Raw genomic sequence first — 19,122 nt, forward strand, 5'->3', positions numbered from 1 at the left:
ATCCTACTAATACCATGTAAGTTAAAATATAACTTACTATGAAGTATTCACATCCTCCTAATACCATGCAAGTTAAAATATAACTTACTATGAAGTACTCACATCCTACTAATACTATGTAAGTTAAAAGATAACTATGAAGTATTAACATCATACTGATAATGTAAATTAAAACATAACTATGAAGTATTCACCTCTACTAATATCATGCAAGTTAAAAGACAACTGTTTATATGAAGTATTCACATCCTATTAATATCATGTAAGTTAAAAGATAACTGTTTATATGAAGTATTCACATCCTATTAATATCATGTAAGTTAGAAGATAACTGTTTATTTGAAGTATTAACATCATACTGGTATCATGTTCATGTAAGTTTCAATACTAATGATATTTATGACACAAGATTTCTTGTGAATATAGCCTGAAAATGGCACATTCTTCAGTTGGGTACTTTGTGACAAACTTTATATATTACTTTCATCATGAAGAAGGGGTAAAACATACTGAAAACTTTAATCACGTCTAAAAAGATATCATTCACTTTGTAGGTTTCTCTTCTGGTATTAAATTTAAAAGTACAACTGCATTTCATGGTTGCAAAACCAGAGGCTTGCAATTTTCATATTGTTTTGATAAATTTTATTCAGGTCATTGTATCCTGTATAAAACATTCTGGTAGCTCAGTAAAAAACTTGAAGCTGAAATACACATGCTTAGAACCATTAACATGTTTCACATCATAATTAACAGAGCTGATAGAGTTAAGAAAACTATTCTCTGAGTTTATTACTTAAACATTTTTAGCACTGTTTCAGAGATCTGACTGTACATTTCTGTCTTTAATGTTTCTCAAAGACACATAAATTTTATACTGTTAGATGTTAACTTACTTTATTGGGGTTTGCAAGCAGCATAACTTGGGTGATGGCTGCTGGGGGTAGAATAGGGTTGTAAGGTGGCAGATCTGTGGCAGAAGGGGGTTGCAGTTTGATTCTCATAGTCTGAAACAGAAAAGCTTTTAATAATTAACCTTAACATGTAATCTCTCCATACAGACAGGCTAAAAACAACAAATAATAATGTCATTTTTATTTTAAACCTTTAAAACTAAATAAACATATCAGAAAAATGGTGTCCATCATCAACTGATGCTGCTATGTATAGCATTCCTGTTGTTTGAGGGTTAAACAGTTTTTAAATATGAAAATCTGTAATCTTAAATAAAGACAGAGTGAACAAGAATGGGTTCAGATCTGTTACTACTACAAAAGAAAATGAACAGTAGTATTGTTAAACACAAACCAGTATTATTAGTAATATGAATGACCAATGATTCCAAGATTGTGATAACAAAAATCCTGTTTATTGTTGGATAAATGGAGTATTATTTGTATGATTGCGTTCACATTGTAACCGTAAAAAATAATCTTATTTTTTTAACTGCTGTTGTTAAAATAAATTTTTTTTTCCAGGACACTTCCTATAATTATTAAGATAGTGACAACTGTTAAACCACTGTTCCTTACATAGAATAATGCAGAAAGTATTAATCAATCAGTCACACAACAGAGAAGAATGTTTGATTGGACAGTGTTTTTGCTAAATTAATAATACAGATAAACACCAATTATCTTTTAGGTTAATTACTTTTGGTACTGCAGCCTGAAAGTAGAAACTTTTAACTGGGCAAGAATTTCTACTCATAGTTGATACAACCATCACAGTGACATCTGCTCGGAGAGTCTTTACCAAAATGAACAACAACAGTTAGGCCATTTTTCTCTTGAAGAGTTAATGGTGGAGTTTCTCCTGAAATAATTTGGATAATAAAAAGTTGAAATTAAATACTAGTCTCTAATAAATAATTGTTTTTTTGCAGATTAACATGTCATTGTATATATTTCAAACTAGCTAGTCATTTGTAATAACAACAGCTATAAATTCTTCCAATATAAACTTTACATTTTATTTGTGAATAGAACTGATTTTAAAAACACGTTTTAGAAAATAATAAACAAATATAGTAGGAAATTTCTCCACATTTAGTCTTTTATGTGCCACATCCAAAAATATCTTTGACAGTGACAGTACACAAACAATATAACAATGTATTCTAATCTTTATAAGCAAGATTAGTGTATTTAAAAAGCTGTATTCATGACTATTTTGTATCCAAGATAATATTAAATATTCACAAATATACAGCTAATATTATCTTATGTAAGAATTTACCAATACCCTGAAAATAATTTATTTTCTAATGAAAAATTTATTGTGCGATGACAATGAATGTTTTCAGTCTGTTAGAAGTACAGCTCTTATGGCACTACTTCATTAACAAATGTTTCCAGTCTGTTAGAAGTACAGCTCTTATGGTACTACTTCATTAATGGATGTTTCCAGTCTGTTAGAAGTACAGCTCTTATGGTACTACTTCATTAACAAATGTTTCCAGTCTGTTAGAAGTACAGACAGCTCTTATGGCACTACTTCATTAATGAATGTTTACTTCACAACAACCTTAAAATGTTTTAAACAAACCTAAGACAATTAACTGACAGCTTAATACACTTCACAGTTGCATCACTCTTACTGACTAATCTAACAAACTTGTTGAAGCCAGAGAAATGAGTAAGAAGACAAAGAATTATATTCAGAAACTGAAGTCACTGTAGCAACATTGTTTGTATGGTAAAATAACGCGTATCACAAGAGACTGAGCCATTAATTTATATCTTGTAGTAAAGTATAACAACAATATTTCTAACAGTATCTCTTCTTCTTTGAACATCATCAATACCTGGTAGTATTAATTTATATCTTGTAGTAAAAGTATAACAACAATATTTCTAACAGTATCTCTTCTTCTTGAACATCATCAATACCTGGTAGTATTAATTTATATCTTGTAGTGAAGTATAACAACAATATTTCTAACAGTATCTCTTCTTCTTGAACATCATCAATACCTGGTAGTATTAATTTATATCTTGTAGTGAAGTATAACAACAATATTTCTAACAGTATCTCTTCTTCTTTGAACATCATCCATACCTGGTAGTATTAATTTATATCTTGTAGTGAAGTATAACAACAATATTTCTAACAGTATCTCTTCTTTTTGAACATCATCAATACCTGGTAGTATTAATTTATATCTTGTAGTAAAGTATAACAACAATATTTCTAACAGTATCTCTTCTTCTTTGAACATCATCAATACCTGGTAGTATTAATTTATATCTTGTAGTAAAGTATAACAACAATATTTCTAACAGTATCTCTTCTTCTTTGAACATCATCAATACCTGGTAGTATTAATTTATATCTTGTAGTAAAGTATAACAATATTTCTAACAGTATCTCTTCTTCTTTGAACATCATCAATACCTGGTAGTATTAATTTATATCTTGTAGTAAAGTATAACAACAATATTTCTAACAGTATCTCTTCTTCTTTGAACATCATCAATACCTGGTAGTATTAATTTATATCTTGTAGTGAAGTATAACAACAATATTTCTAACAGTATCTCTTCTTCTTGAACATCATCAATACCTGGTAGTATTAATTTATATCTTGTAGTAAAGTATAACAACAATATTTCTAACAGTATCTCTTCTTCTTTGAACATCATCAATACCTGGTAGTATTAAATTATATCTTGTAGTAAAAGTATAACAACAATATTTCTAACAGTATCTCTTCTTCTTTGAACATCATCAATACCTGGTAGTATTAATTTATATCTTGTAGTAAAGTATAACAATATTTCTAACAGTATCTCTTCTTCTTTGAACATCATCAATACCTGGTAGTATTAATTTATATCTTGTAGTAAAGTATAATAAAAAATATTTCTAACAGTATCTCTTCTTCTTTGAACATCATCAATACCTGGTAGTATTAATTTATATCTTGTAGTAAAGTATAACAACAATATTTCTAACAGTATCTCTTCTTCTTTGAACATCATCAATACCTGGTAGTATTAATTTATATCTTGTAGTGAAGTATAACAACAATATTTCTAACAGTATCTCTTCTTCTTTGAACATCATCAATACCTGGTAGTATTAATTTATATCTTGTAGTAAAGTATAACAATATTTCTAACAGTATCTCTTCTTCTTGAACATCATCAATACCTGGTAGTATTAATTTATATCTTGTAGTAAAGTATAACAATATTTCTAACAGTATCTCTTCTTCTTTGAACATCATCAATACCTGGTAGTATTAATTTATATCTTGTAGTGAAGTATAACAACAATATTTCTAACAGTATCTCTTCTTCTTTTGAACATCATCAATACCTGGTAGTATTAATTTATATCTTGTAGTAAAGTATAACAATATTTCTAACAGTATCTCTTCTTCTTTGAACATCATCAATACCTGGTAGTATTAATTTATATCTTGTAGTAAACAAAAGTATGACAACAATATTTCTAACAGTATCTCTTCTTCTTTGAACATCATCAATACCTGGTAGTATTAATTTATATCTTGTAGTGAAGTATAACAACAATATTTCTAACAGTATCTCTTCTTCTTTGAACATCATCAATACCTGGTAGTATTAATTTATATCTTGTAGTAAAGTATAACAACAATATTTCTAACAGTATCTCTCTTCTTCTTGAACATCATCAATACCTGGTAGTATTAATTTATATCTTGTAGTGAAGTATAACAACAATATTTCTAACAGTATCTCTTCTTCTTTGAACATCATCAATACCTGGTAGTATTAATTTATATCTTGTAGTAAAGTATAACAACAATATTTCTAACAGTATCTTCTTTTGAACATCATCAATACCTGTAGTATTAATTTATATCTTGTAGTGAAGTATAACAACAATATTTCTAACAGTATCTCTTCTTCTTGAACATCATCAATACCTGGTAGTATTAATTTATATCTTGTAGTAAAGTATAACAACAATATTTCTAACAGTATCTCTTCTTCTTTGAACATCATCAATACCTGGTAGTATTAATTTATATCTTGTAGTAAAGTATAACAACAATATTTCTAACAGTATCTCTTCTTCTTTGAACATCATCAATACCTGGTAGTATTAATTTATATCTTGTAGTAAAGTATAACAACAATATTTCTAACAGTATCTCTTCTTCTTTGAACATCATCAATACCTGGTAGTATTAATTTATATCTTGTAGTAAAGTATAACAACAAGATTTCTAACAGTATCTCTTCTTCTTTGAACATCATCAATACCTGGTAGTATTAATTTATATCTTGTAGTAAAGTATAACAACAATATTTCTAACAGTATCTCTTCTTCTTTGAACATCATCAATACCTGGTAGTATTAATTTATATCTTGTAGTAAAGTATAACAACAATATTTCTAATAGTATCTCTTCTTCTTTGAACATCATCAATACCTGGTAGTATTAATTTATATCTTGTAGTGAAAGTATAACAACAATATTTCTAACAGTATCTCTTCTTCTTTGAACATCATCAATACCTGGTAGTATTAATTTATATCTTGTAGTAAAGTATAACAACAATATTTCTAACAGTATCTCTTCTTCTTGAACATCATCAATACCTGGTAGTATTAATTTATATCTTGTAGTGAAGTATAACAATATTTCTAACAGTATCTCTTCTTCTTTGAACATCATCAATACCTGGTAGTATTAATTTATATCTTGTAGTGAAGTATAACAACAATATTTCTAACAGTATCTCTTCTTCTTTGAACATCATCAATACCTGGTAGTATTAATTTATATCTTGTAGTAAAGTATAACAACAATATTTCTAACAGTATCTCTTCTTTTGAACATCATCAATACCTGGTAGTATTAATTTATATCTTGTAGTGAAGTATAACAACAATATTTCTAACAGTATCTCTTCTTCTTTGAACATCATCAATACCTGGTAGTATTAATTTATATCTTGTAGTAAAGTATAACAACAATATTTCTAACAGTATCTCTTCTTCTTTGAACATCATCAATACCTGGTAGTATTAATTTATATCTTGTAGTGAAAGTATAACAACAATATTTCTAACAGTATCTCTTCTTCTTTGAACATCATCAATACCTGAAGGTAGTATTAATTAATATCTTGTAGTAAAGTATAACAACAATATTTCTAACAGTATCTCTTCTTCTTTGAACATCATCAATACCTGGTAGTATTAATTTATATCTTGTAGTGAAGTATAACAACAATATTTCTAACAGTATCTCTTCTTCTTTGAACATCATCAATACCTGTTAGTATTAATTTATATCTTGTAGTAAAGTATAAACATATATTTCTAACAGTATCTCTTCTTCTTTTGAACATCATCAATACCTGGTAGTATTAATTTATATCTTGTAGTAAAGTATAACCATATTTCTAACAGTATCTCTTCTTCTTTGAACATCATCAATACCTGGTAGTATTAATTTATATCTTGCAGTAAAGTATAACAACAATATTTCTTACTATAACTTATCTTCTTTAAACATCATCTATTCATGATGAAACTTTGTAGAATGGATGACAACTGCCTGTTGTAGAGGACAACGTTTTGAAAATCTTCCACCTTTCGTCTTCAAATAGGTATGTGTAGGTGCTGACCATCTTTTATAGTGACCTGGTGGAGTGTGGAGAGTGTGTTGTGATTGGTTGGATTATCACTGTTTCTGATTGGAGGAGAGATTTCCTGTAGATTTAACCAATGACAGTCACAGGTTACTCACCTGTAATCCAGAATCTATGTTAAGTGAAGGTTTAATAGTGTTAATATAAAATGATTCTTTCATTTTTCTTGTCTTCCAGAATTTGTCTGTGTTGATGATTCTAGTTTTCTCGCAGTTTATTCTGTGTCCAGTTGACGTGGCATGCTCTGCCATGGCTGAATTTTGTGTTTTCATGAGTCTTGTACTATATTTATGTTCTTTTATTCTTGTCGAGAGTTTTCTTTCTGTTTCTCTAATGTATGTATTGTTGCAGGAACACGGAATTTCACAGATGACGTTTTTAAGATTCTCTTTAGTAATTCGCTGTTTGTTTTTTTACTAGAATGGACCTTAAGGTATTGTAGGATTTTCACCGGACTTCTATGTTGAATTTGTTGGCTATGTGTTTCAGTTTTTCACTGAAATGTTATAGATATGGTAATTAAATGGTGGTGACTTACTGATGTTTTCTTTCTGTTGTGGTCTTCAAGGAGTTTTGATGAAGAAGGAAGTGTAACCATTCTGTTTTAAACTCTCTACGATCTTTTGGCGCTCTGCTTGATAGATGTCTTATCACAAATGTTTTCCGCTCTCTTGTTTAGGCATTGGATTATACCACATTTCATCGAGGTTAGATGATAGGACTGGAAGTGTAGGTATCTGTCCATGTGGGTGGGTTTTCTGTATACATATGTGGTTATTTGTTTTGTTTCTCTATTTCCATAGAAGTGGATTCTTTTGTCCATGGAATTGAGATGTTCTAAGAAAGCTGGTAAGTTTTCATGACTGTGGGGCCAAATAACGAAGGTGTCGTCGACATAACGCCTGAAGAAACTTGGTTTTATCAGTGTGGATGAAATGGCTCTTTCTTCAATGTCTTCCATGAAAGTGTCTGCAAGGCTGGAAAAGAGTGGTGACCCCAGGCTACACCATTTGTTTGTTTGTAGAATTCCTCATTGTATTGGAAATAGGTTGATTGTAGACAAATGGTTGTTAGTTCCATTATGAAGTCTATTTTCATATCTTTTCTGTGTGGTAGAGAGTTGTCATTCAGCAGTCGTTTTCTGGTGATGTGAAGGATTTCTGAGGTTGAAACATTGATAAACAGACCTGTGACATCAAAACTGAACATAGTATCCTGGAATTTGATGTGTAGCTTTCTGAGCTGTCTTATGAAATCTATTGAGTTTTCAACGTGACGTTCTGTGTTTCCACATAGTGGAGATAAGATAGGTACTAGCAAAGTAGCCAGTTGATGGCAAGGTGAGTTTTGAGCACTGATAATAGGCCTTAGAGGTATATAAGGTTTGTGTACCATAGGTAGTCCGTTAAAACAAAGGAGGGAAATTTTCATTGGAACTTAAGTCTTTGGTTAGTTTTTTTGTTGATTAAGCCTTCTTTCTTTAATTTGTTCAGCACTCTATTGAAGAGTCTCTCTGGTGATCATGGTGATCTTATTATATTGGTGTTTGTCTAGTAACTGTTTGATCTAACTGTTGACATCTAGGATGACTGTTTCCTTTGTCTGCTGGTAGAATCATGTTGTTGTCTTGTTTTAGAAGGTTCAATGTGCTTCATTCATGTTTAGTGATGTTTGGTTTTGGTTTCTCGGTCTTTCTGAAAATGGTGTAAGTTTGATGTCGGAATTGTTCAGCCATAGGGTTTGGGAGACCTTAAGGTCATTCTGGTAAAAAATAAACAGTGACCTACCAAAGAGAATCTCCAAAACATCCTCTACAAAATTCGTGTTCATGCAATGATACATATATTGGAGAAACAGGAAGAAAACTCGACAAGAATAAAAGAACATAAATATAGTACAAGACTCATGAAAAGACAAAATTCAGCCATGGCAGAGCATGCCACATCAACTGGAAACAAAATAAACTGTGAGAAAACTAGAATCATCAACACAGACATATTCTGGAAGACAAGAAAAATGAAAGAATCATTTTATATTAACACTATTAAACCTTCACTTAACATAGATTCTGGATTACAGGTGAGTAACCTGTGGCTGTCATTGGTTAAATCTACAGGAAATCTCTCCTCCAATCAGAAACAGTGATAATCCAACCAATCACAACACGCTCTCCACAATCCAACAGGACACTATAAAAGATGGTCAGCACCTACACACGCACAGACTTCAAGATGAAAGGCGGAAGACTTTCAAAACATCGTCTTCTACAATTGTATCTCTACAACAGGCAGCTGCCGTCCATTCTACAAAGTTTCATCATGAATACTCTGCCTAAACAATCTATCAAAGAATCATCTATACTTGGTAGTATTCATTTATATCTTGCAGTAAAGTATAAGAATAATATTTCTTACAATAACTTATCTTTAAACATCATCAATACCTTGTAGTATTAATTTATATATTGTAGTAAAGTATAACAACAATAAAATTATATTTCTCACAATACTTTGTTTTATGAAAGTCATTAATACCTGGTTGTATACTTTGTAAAGGTACTGTAACATCTGAAAGAGACGAAACATCTTGCACAGAAACTTTGGAAGGAGAAATTGATGGAACCCTATTTTCTGTTTCCACTGTAGGATTTGAATCTTGGGGATAATTTACACGTAATAGGGACGGTGAGCTTGGGGTCTGAACTTGTGGTTGTTTAGGTAGCTGATTCATTGGAATTTTCTGAGGAGCACTAAAATGAGACGAGAAAATCTACATTAGAGCTTTTAACAATATAAATGTTCCAAGTCTGATTACAATAACAATAATTTTATCATTTTAAAATGATAAGTCTGATTATCACAGTGTTAATTGTTCTAGAGTGAGTGATAATATGATTACTACATTCTTAAGTGTTGTAAAGTTATAGTCTGATCATTACTGTTAATTGTTCTAGAGCAATAGTTTGATTATAACACTTAGTTGTTCTGACGTGACAGTCTGATTATCACACTGTTAGGTGTTCTGATGTGACAGTTTGATTATAACAGTTGATCTAATGTGATAGTCTGATTATCACACTGTTAGGTGTTCAATGAACAATGTTTGAAGGCAGTTGTGTAACTGAGTGTAAGAATGTAGAGGGTGTACTTAGATCTAACATGTGGTCAGCTATCGGTCAGTTACCTCTTTTTTTCTTTGTGAACCTGACGATGACTGAAGAAGTTCAAAACATTGTTCGCTCCTCTGCATAAAAAATTTTCTTAACTCAAACCAGTAGTTTTTACACACATAATACATTTCTCATGCTTTTCTTTGTCTCTTAAAACCTTTGCCAAACTGGTTTTTCACTTGTAGCTATATTTTTTTACTTGTAGCTATATTTTCACTTGCAGCAATATTTTACTTGCAGCTATGTTTTCACTTGCAGATATATTTTTACTTGCAGCTATAATTTTCTTTCTAAAAGGAATGTGTGTATCTTAAATACTTAAAACTTTATTTCTAAATGTTTCCACATTTGATCACAATGTTAACTCAAGTATTTTGGAGTCCTAATACAAGTAACACGATGGAGCATCATCCTCGACAGGTCTCATAATGCACATTTTGCTGATCTTCAGTCAGTTCATGTGGAACCCACTGATCTAACGTCTTCTTCTTTCCAATTGCATTCAGGGGGTTGGCAATGCTTGATTTGCTTGTGCTTAGCTTTTCTGCAAGCTCACATACTGGTGTGCAAGAGTCTGCATCAACTGCTTCCCTTAATGTGTTTTCATTTAAGGATGGCTTCCTTCTATGACCTTTGTGGTCTTCAAGACTTTCATCTCCATGTAAAAACTTCAGAACCAATGCTGAACTGTACTTTCGATAACAGATCTATAGCTAAATGTTTGGTTGATGTTCTGTGTAGTTTCAGTAGCTTTTCATCCAATTTTGAAGTTGTAAATGAAAGTCCTTCCTGTCCATGCTGCCTTTGGGGTTACAAAACTTATTCTGAGTAGAGTTAAAACAGTAGACAATTAAAACACCTGGTAAGCAACAACACCAACAATAAGTTACTCAATATTCAGCTTCTAAATTTCATCGTGAGAATTCTGACATTTCTGGACAACCTAATGTTTTTGCATTTTTAAATTTTGAATGTGAAATAATTTTAATTTTGATATTAAAATTTAAATTTCACATGAAAAATCTTTAAAAGCAATAAAAAATATCTCCCCAATAATGATGCATTTTTTTTAGCAAAAACATTATCTGTTATTTTAACTTCTGTATCACTGTATAGTTTTGGTCAATTTGACTGACCTAAGTAACCATCATAAGAAATAGAAAATAAAATGTCATTTTTTTCATTCTAGAATGTCTAAATTATAACATAAAAACACAAATATTTAACCTAAATACTTAAATCTCATAACATTTTACAGATACAAAAATTATTATATTGACCTTAGAATAGCATCTCACTGATATTACAGGAGTTGAATGACGTATCACACATGCACTCATGTTACCATATCCAATAACATAAGACTGACCTTTAGGAAGTTACTTGCCTTGGTTACGTTCTAGTGCACCAGTATTTTGTAAAGTAGTCACATTTGAGTTATAATACATTATGCACATATATAGACAACTAATATTAACGAATAAGTTCTTAAGTTTCCATTATTTTTCTTAAAACATAAAATGCCAATTAAAGAAGTATTGAAAACTATCTCTCTTAGTTATGAACTTTGTCTCATTTGCTGCCTGCTGTAATTTGTTAAGCCTTGTCATATTTCACATAAGAAAAATGTAAAACAAACTATTTTGTTTAAGTTTTACACATGCATTTTGAAATAACAAAAACTATATAAATACCACAGAATTCCATTCATCAAACTAACAAGCTAAGCTTTATTTTGGTCTAAAACACATGATTTTTCAAGCTCAATAATGACTTTCCTTATGATTTCAAGACAACCATGAAAAAAAGCAGGTTTCTCTTTACAGAGGCTCAGAGTACCAAGCTTGAGACATTCTGAGCTTCCAATTAGTTATTCACACATCATAAATGGAAGCACATGTACATAAGCAAGTATTTATAAAAATAGACAGAGTTGGACATGGTCACTGTGTTTGAATGTCTAAATGTAGTGATGTCTTAGCAAACAGAAAAGACAGGAGGTTCTTATTTCATATTCTATCTTGTCAATATTGGTAAGTTAGGTTCCTAATTCATAAAAAAATTACAGATTTTGTACTTAACACCAAAAACATCTAGTTTGAACCAGTGCTACATTCAACATACCACATGACTCACAAAAATTAATATTCAAGATTTATTTTCAACTATGAATTTGTATGTTATATTAAAAATTTTAATATCATACACTTTGATACCAATTTGAATGTTGTATTTAAAATTCCAATACCATACAACTTGATACCATTTTGAATGTTATATTTAAAATTTTAATATCATACACTTTGATACCAATTTGAATGTTGTATTTAAAATTCCAATACCATACAACTTGATACCATTTTGAATGTTATATTTAAAATTTTAATATCATTCGATTTGACACCAATTTGAATGTTTTTTTCTCAAATTCTAATATCATACACTTTGATACAATTAAATGTTACATTTAAAATTTTTATATCAAATAATTTGATATGAATAAGTTAAGTATTACTGGTATAAGATAGTAGATTACTACTTTATGAATGCATGTTTAGAAATGTGATGACATGACCTTCAAACTATGACTATAGAAAGACCCATTTCAATAGCGTTAAAGCACACACTTGAGTTTGAATAAGTTGTGACAAGAAACAAATTTTTAGTCAACTAAATTTTATGAACAGAAATAGGACATATTATCATGGAAAATACAACACTAATTCTTAACATTAAAACCAGAATATACTACAAAACATGAAACAGATAACAGTACAAGAGGGTTCTGAAGTGTAAGAGATCCCTCTTTCCAAAGAAAACCACATAATTTTAACTTTAACAGGTATTTAATTAATATGAAATTTGCAATTTCTTATATTTTCAACAATTAATCATTTAGAGAACAGTTGTATGCAACACAAACTATCACTTATTAGTGCTTAAGTACCACCTGAACTTTACCTTGGAAATTCAGACTTAGTTGGAGCATTGGCTGGTAAACTTTTCTTCAGCAATGACTGACTTAACACATCCAATTCTTCTAACCCTTTTGCTCCAACTGACCTAAAGCTGTTTTTATCGTTACTATGAGTAGTACATATTGGAACAGGAGATTCTACTGAAACAGAAGAAACGATAATTTGAAACTAACCTAGAAATTCCAAAATCCTGTTCATAGCCAAGATACTTATATGATGGTTCAATACACTGTGATAGGTTTAGGTTTATCCAGTGATCAAGTAATTCCATTGTTTGTTATATAGAAACAGCTTCATTCATTTGTAAGTTACATTCTACTTCCTCTATAAGTTACCTTACTAATGAACAGAAAGAAAAATTGTACAATAATTAAATTATTCCAAAATCACACATAAATATTTAAAGTTAATATTAGTACAGCCACTTTTCACAGGTAACGTAGCCTAACGTTACAGAAGTTTAACTGTACGATAAAAAGTTTGTTGAAATAAAGCAAAATAAATTATATGTTCAGTATCAAAATGCACGACAGTTTTAAGCACTGTTTAATATTTTACTCGTTCAGAACAGTTAAAAGTCCACCCTCTAACACAATTAAAGAGAGAAGTTGCTCATAAATAAATACACACGCATACATACATATATATTTATTGTGGAACATATTAGTTTAATACTTCAAGTTTAAATAATTGAGTAATGAATTTTCTTTTTCCTCCAAAATTTTTAACTTTCACAAATCAAAATTGTTTTTATTTACAAAATGTGTTGAAACCACTGAACACTCCATGGACTACACCTATATTTTTCAACTATATTTTGGTCTCTGGGCTTCCAAAACATTAACATACTTGTATTTATGGGCTGGAGAAGCTTTGGAATATTTTCATCTCTGTGATATGCTGGTGTGGCAGAAACCGGAGCACTAGATGAAATACCCACTGTGGTTCTGACTGCAATGGAATTGGTGCTTCCAACACCCGCACCATTTACTTGAGATGTGAGGATTCCAAAACCTGAATTTGTAATTTCTGTTTTAGAATTTCCCACAGAAAATATCTTATCCAGATCCTCAAGGTCACTAGAGGTTTTCACACCATTTATGACAGAAGAAGGTGACTGATGTGGTGACATATTCTGTTTTGAGTCACTCAAGCCTGTATAAAAGCACCAATTAATATCATTTTATGTATTTCTTTTATATCCACAAAAATATAAACTGAACTAAAAATAAAATTCAGCCACAAGTGCCAGTAATGAAACTTTATTTATCTGCTGTCTTAAAGTAATCATCTGAAAATTAATGTAATAAATAATAACAAGTCCTACTTCAAAAGAACTATTACTTGACTGTATTTAAGTTAGAATAAAAATGGTTGTTCATTCAAAAATAAAGAAGCCAAGACAAGTTACTTTCTTTACCTAGAGCTAACAGCTGGTCATCCAGAAGACTTGAATCCACACACTGAGAACCACGCTTCTCTGTAGGAGATGCTAGGTCCAAGAGTGAAGTTTCACCTATACAAATAAATAGAGATAGAAACACCACACTTGAATGTGAACAGCTAATCACAGTACTATGCAATAACTACTTCTTTAAAATCAATTCAAATAATTATTGTTATTTATAATAACTTATCCTTTTTTATTATTTGTAAAAGCCATAATGGATTGTGTCACTATTAAATGTACAGATATCCATATGGTTTATACCCTTACAGTGTTCTCATTATTAAAGACTTTTCTATGATGTATAACTAGGGCTATATACTTGGAATCTTCCCAGGTCCCTAGTGAAAGCTATGAGACCAAAGCTTCCTACCTAGAAAATTATTTTATTTTTAGGTAGGGTCTTAGCCTCAGCATTTCTTGTCTGAAATCCCAGGAACCTATGACTTTAAAGCTACTTTCTGCTTACCTTAACATCTCTGCACTTAAACACGGTATGTTATAAAGTAACATCTGTGTCCTTAATAGCCATTAACTTTCTCAATATAGGTTCAATCAATTTTATTGACCATGCATCCTCTTTGTACTTGTTTAAACTCTTTTAGACCTAATACTTTCAACTATCAATGTAATGTGAATATCTTTACAAGATCTGTCAGTCTTTCAGTTAACATAAGTTTTTATCTACAAAAAATCTTTTTTTAATATTGCCTTATAAAATTATGAACTCAAAACTAATAAACTAATTATTACAATATGTATTATTAGCCACGATCTTGTATGTAAGTTAACAAAACCTCGTGACATGTGTAAGTTACTAAAACCTCATGACATGTGGCTTGAACGTAAAGTTACTAAAACCTCATGACATGTGGCTTGATGTGGCTTGAGCGTAAGTTACTAAAACCTCATGACATGTGGCTTGAACATAAGTTACTAAAACCCTCATGACATGTGGCTTGAATGTAAGTTACTAAACAAGACATCCATATCGTGCTAGACTGTTTTCTTATGAATAGAAATAAACAAGACATCCATTATAGTGCTGGACTGCTTTCTTATGAATAGAAATAAACAAGACATCCATTATAGTGCTGGACTGCTTTCTTATGAATAGAAATAAACAAGACATCCGATAGTGCTGGACTGCTTTCTTATGAATAGAAATAAACAAGACATCCATTATAGTGCTGGACTGCTTTCTTATGAATAGAAATAAACAAGACATCCGTTACCGTGCTGGACTGTTTTCTTTTTGAAAGACTTAACGTCCTGTACTAGTGTGTTTATATCTTTGTTTCATCATTTAGATAAGCATGATACTTTTGGCTAGCACCAACAGCTGACAGAAAAAGAGCTTTGAGTTCCTCCAAACTGAAGAATATTCCACCTCATGCTAAATGGGTAGCAATATGTCTCTTAATGAAGACCAATCTTATATACTTCAGTTTATGGAAAATCTACTTTCTATGCCTAACTGGCCCTCAAGAGAAGTGACGACTTTACAATGTTCTATACTTTGCTGTACAAAGGACTGGTAGATGTTGAGTTATGTAGCAAAGTGCCCACTTTGTTAATTATGGGGTCAAAGTTCAAAATTCATGGACACACAGAGGAAGCTAATATAAATTGTCATTACATGCATCTCTCAGACATACAGATATTCACCAACTGTAGAATTTTCTCTGTCTCTATATAGATTTGTCATTAAATACTTTGACGTGTTCAGAGAAGAGAGATATTGTGAAAGTCCAAGCTGTAGTGAACATACCTCCACAATACCACAGAGAAATGTTTTAAGTTGAATGAAGATTTGGAAGTCAGTGTCTGCTGTAGAAAGTAAATACTTCACCACAGACTTTCTCTTCTTATAAATTTTCTTATATGGTTGTATCACACAGATCTACCTATAGAAGTTTATATGTTATACATTCTTTATATTACCTGCTACAAAACTGTCAATAATACACCTATGAAAATAGACAGGTCTGATATTATTAAACCTACTATTACAGATTGGGTGAGATCCACCTAACTCGTAACTACAAAAGTATTCATGAGTGTAATTATACTATTATTTTTGATAATGTATGCATATCTTTACAAAGTCGTTGAAGATTATTTGTAAACATTACAATGCTTTCAAATGTAAAAGTTCAGATATTTTTATTAAGTTTTAAGGTTTCTTGAGTAATGTTTTATTGTGTGTCGAATAGTCAACATTCAAAAAAAGGCAAAGAAGTTTCAATTTTAAAATTAAATATACTTTTTACCCCAGAAGACTTTCATATTTCACATGCAAAATATTTATAATCTCCAGATTATTATGTTTCTTTTTAGAAAATCTTTATATTTGATCAATTATTTTCAATACTGTATGGATTTTATTAATTTGACTGACCTTGTAACCATCATATCAAATCAAGAAATAAAAACACTGATTGAATGTAGCATAGAGCTACACAATGGACTATTTGTACCTAGTTTCTAGCTTTGCAAGTCAACTGACTTACTTTCTTGCTATGCCATTGGTGGACAAATAAATATAAAATACGCTTTCTTCATTCTTGAATAACTACAAATTATAACATGAAAACAGAAACACTTAGTCTACGTAGCTTCACTGTCATAACATTATACATTTATTATATTCAGCTGTTCCTAGTTAATATAACAAAATCAGAATGATGCAGCAAATGCACTCATTACCATATCCAAGAATATAAAACTGGCCTTTACTAAGTTAACCATTTTTACTGTGAACCAGCATTTTGTAAAAGTTACACTTCAAATATTAGATTATATATGTATATATATTATTATATTTCTTAATTAACAGAACACTAAATAAAGAAGTACACTAAACAATTATCTATTCTAATTATAAACTTTGTACTTGTTTGTAGCCTGCCACAGACTGCTGAGCCTAATCAAATGTGTCAACAAAGAATGTGAAACAAAATAATTTTAGGGTTTATATATAATATATATTTTGAAATAACAAAAAAGGCATAAATTACTGCACCAATATAATAGAATTCCACAATAATTCATCAACCACAGTAATTAAGCTGTATTTCAGTGTGAGAAAATATAAAATTTCAAGTTCACTGTATGTCTTACCTTACTACTTAGAATGCAGTATGAAAAGAAAGGATTTGAAGCCAGAATACTTAAAACCGATTGAGAAAGCCACTAGAAAGGACATTCTGAGCCTTCAGTTAATTACTCACATTGTACATGCAAACAGGGATAACACACGTTTCCCAAAATGAAAAGAGGTGGGCAGGGCCACTGTGTTTGATTCAGGGTATGTGGTGACATCTCAGCAAATATAAAAGATACAAGGTTATTATTTTAGATTCTAACTCATTAGTATTAGTAACTTGAACCAATGCTACATTCAATGTACCACGTGACACACAAAACTGATATTTAAGGTTTCATTTTTAATATTTACTTTTGAATTAAGAAATTCTCATGGATCATGCTACAAGTTGAATTGCAATATACAACTTGATACCAAACTTACTGACCTACATTCATAAAATAGTAGTTCATTTCTATTTTGAATACATGTCAACAAATACAACACAACATAGACTTTGACCCATTTCCTTAGCAATGGGGTTAAGAGTATCATGGGCTTATCTGTTATGCTATGAAATTTGGGTTTCATTGTAGCTAATGATGAAATAAATGCCATCTTTTATAGGAAGTAGTAAATCTTTTCATTCTTAATTTAATATGAATTGGTCTTTGTACAAGACTGTGATCCTTTCTTTAGCTCAAACATAGCAGCTAATAAAATGGCTCAGAGCTTTCAAGTACAGACTTTCAGCTCATAGTTTCACCTCTTGACTGATCTGAAATCTAATTACAACTGTAGCTATTGGGGATTCCCTCTTGTTTATATACCAAACACTATACAGAATACCACACCAAAATTCTATTAATGTTTCTGTTGTTTAGCCACAAACTCCTTATGTATGTCAGACTAATGGCTTTATCACTGCTTTACAAATTATAAGCTTTATCTGACAAGTCATCACAAAGTTCCTTTTAACAGTAAAATAATGTGTTCTTTAAAGTTAATGTTAAACAATGTTAAATTATGTCTACACATTTTAAATTAATTTTCATATTTTACCCATTATTCAAGCTAAAAAAGAACGACTTAACACGCTTCACAAATCTTTGGCCAAAATTTAACTGAAAACAATTAATATAAAGAAAAACTTTAATTTTCAAAAGCTATATTACTAACAAAATATGTCATTTTCTACATGTATTTTAACAAGGTGAAAATATTCAAGGTTCAACCTGCATTTCATTTATGATACACCATAAATAAAATATAAATAATGATACATTTTATCTATAAAAACATTACAAAGAAGTTTCACTTACTTTTAGGGTTTCTGTCTGCTAAAAATACCACGGGTCCAACATCTTGTCCAAGGACCAATTTCTTGTAAGTGTTTATCACTGTTGTAAGGTCATCATTGGCTTTCAGAATATCACCTGAAATACAAAGTAGAGAGTGTGTTACAGAAAACAGAGGAGAAATGGGATGTTTCAGTATATAAACAATTTACACAGTAGAGAGTGTGTTAAATCAAAATAGAGGAGAAAGCGGGATACTTCAGTATATAAACAATTTACACAGTAAAGAGTGTGTTACAGAAAAACAGAGGAGAAATGGGATACTTCAGTATATAAACAATTTACACAGTAGAGAGTGTGTTACAGAAAAACAGAGGAGAAATGGGATACTTCAGTATATAAACAATTTACATAGTAGAGAGTGTGTTACAAAAAAACAGAGAAGAAATGGGATACTTCAGTATATAAACAATTTACACAGTAGAGAGT

General features: G+C 30.5%; 1 protein-coding gene across 1 annotated transcript; it reads right to left on the bottom strand.

The window, feature by feature from the left end:
- Nucleotides 1-896: 896 nt before the first annotated feature.
- On the bottom strand, nt 897-18,779 carry LOC143224647 (uncharacterized). Its single transcript, XM_076452777.1, has 7 exons — nt 18,658-18,779; nt 14,221-14,316; nt 13,650-13,955; nt 12,784-12,940; nt 9,188-9,402; nt 1,654-1,815; nt 897-1,007 (listed from the first exon to the last, which is right to left on the bottom strand). Exons 3-6 carry the CDS (start codon nt 13,930-13,932, stop codon nt 1,703-1,705), a joined length of 768 nt encoding a protein of 255 aa, XP_076308892.1. The 5' UTR covers nt 13,933-13,955; nt 14,221-14,316; nt 18,658-18,779; the 3' UTR covers nt 897-1,007; nt 1,654-1,702.
- Nucleotides 18,780-19,122: the final 343 nt, after the last annotated feature.

This window comes from Tachypleus tridentatus, chromosome 9 (assembly GCF_004210375.1).
Source record: "Tachypleus tridentatus isolate NWPU-2018 chromosome 9, ASM421037v1, whole genome shotgun sequence".
NCBI classification, from domain to species: Eukaryota; Metazoa; Arthropoda; class Merostomata; order Xiphosura; family Limulidae; genus Tachypleus; species Tachypleus tridentatus.

What these genes read in the sequence shown, in the direction of transcription:
- LOC143224647 (XM_076452777.1), bottom strand. Translation starts at nt 13,932, where the DNA reads ATGTCACCACATCAGTCACCTTCTTCTGTCATAAATGGTGTGAAAACC. An exon ending in TCTCCAGCCCATAAATACAA is followed by an intron (nt 12,941 to 13,649) that starts GTATGTTAATGT and finishes CTTCTGTTTCAG; the next exon opens with TAGAATCTCCTGTTCCAATA. An exon ending in ACTAAGTCTGAATTTCCAAG is followed by an intron (nt 9,403 to 12,783) that starts GTAAAGTTCAGG and finishes GTCTCATTTTAG; the next exon opens with TGCTCCTCAGAAAATTCCAA.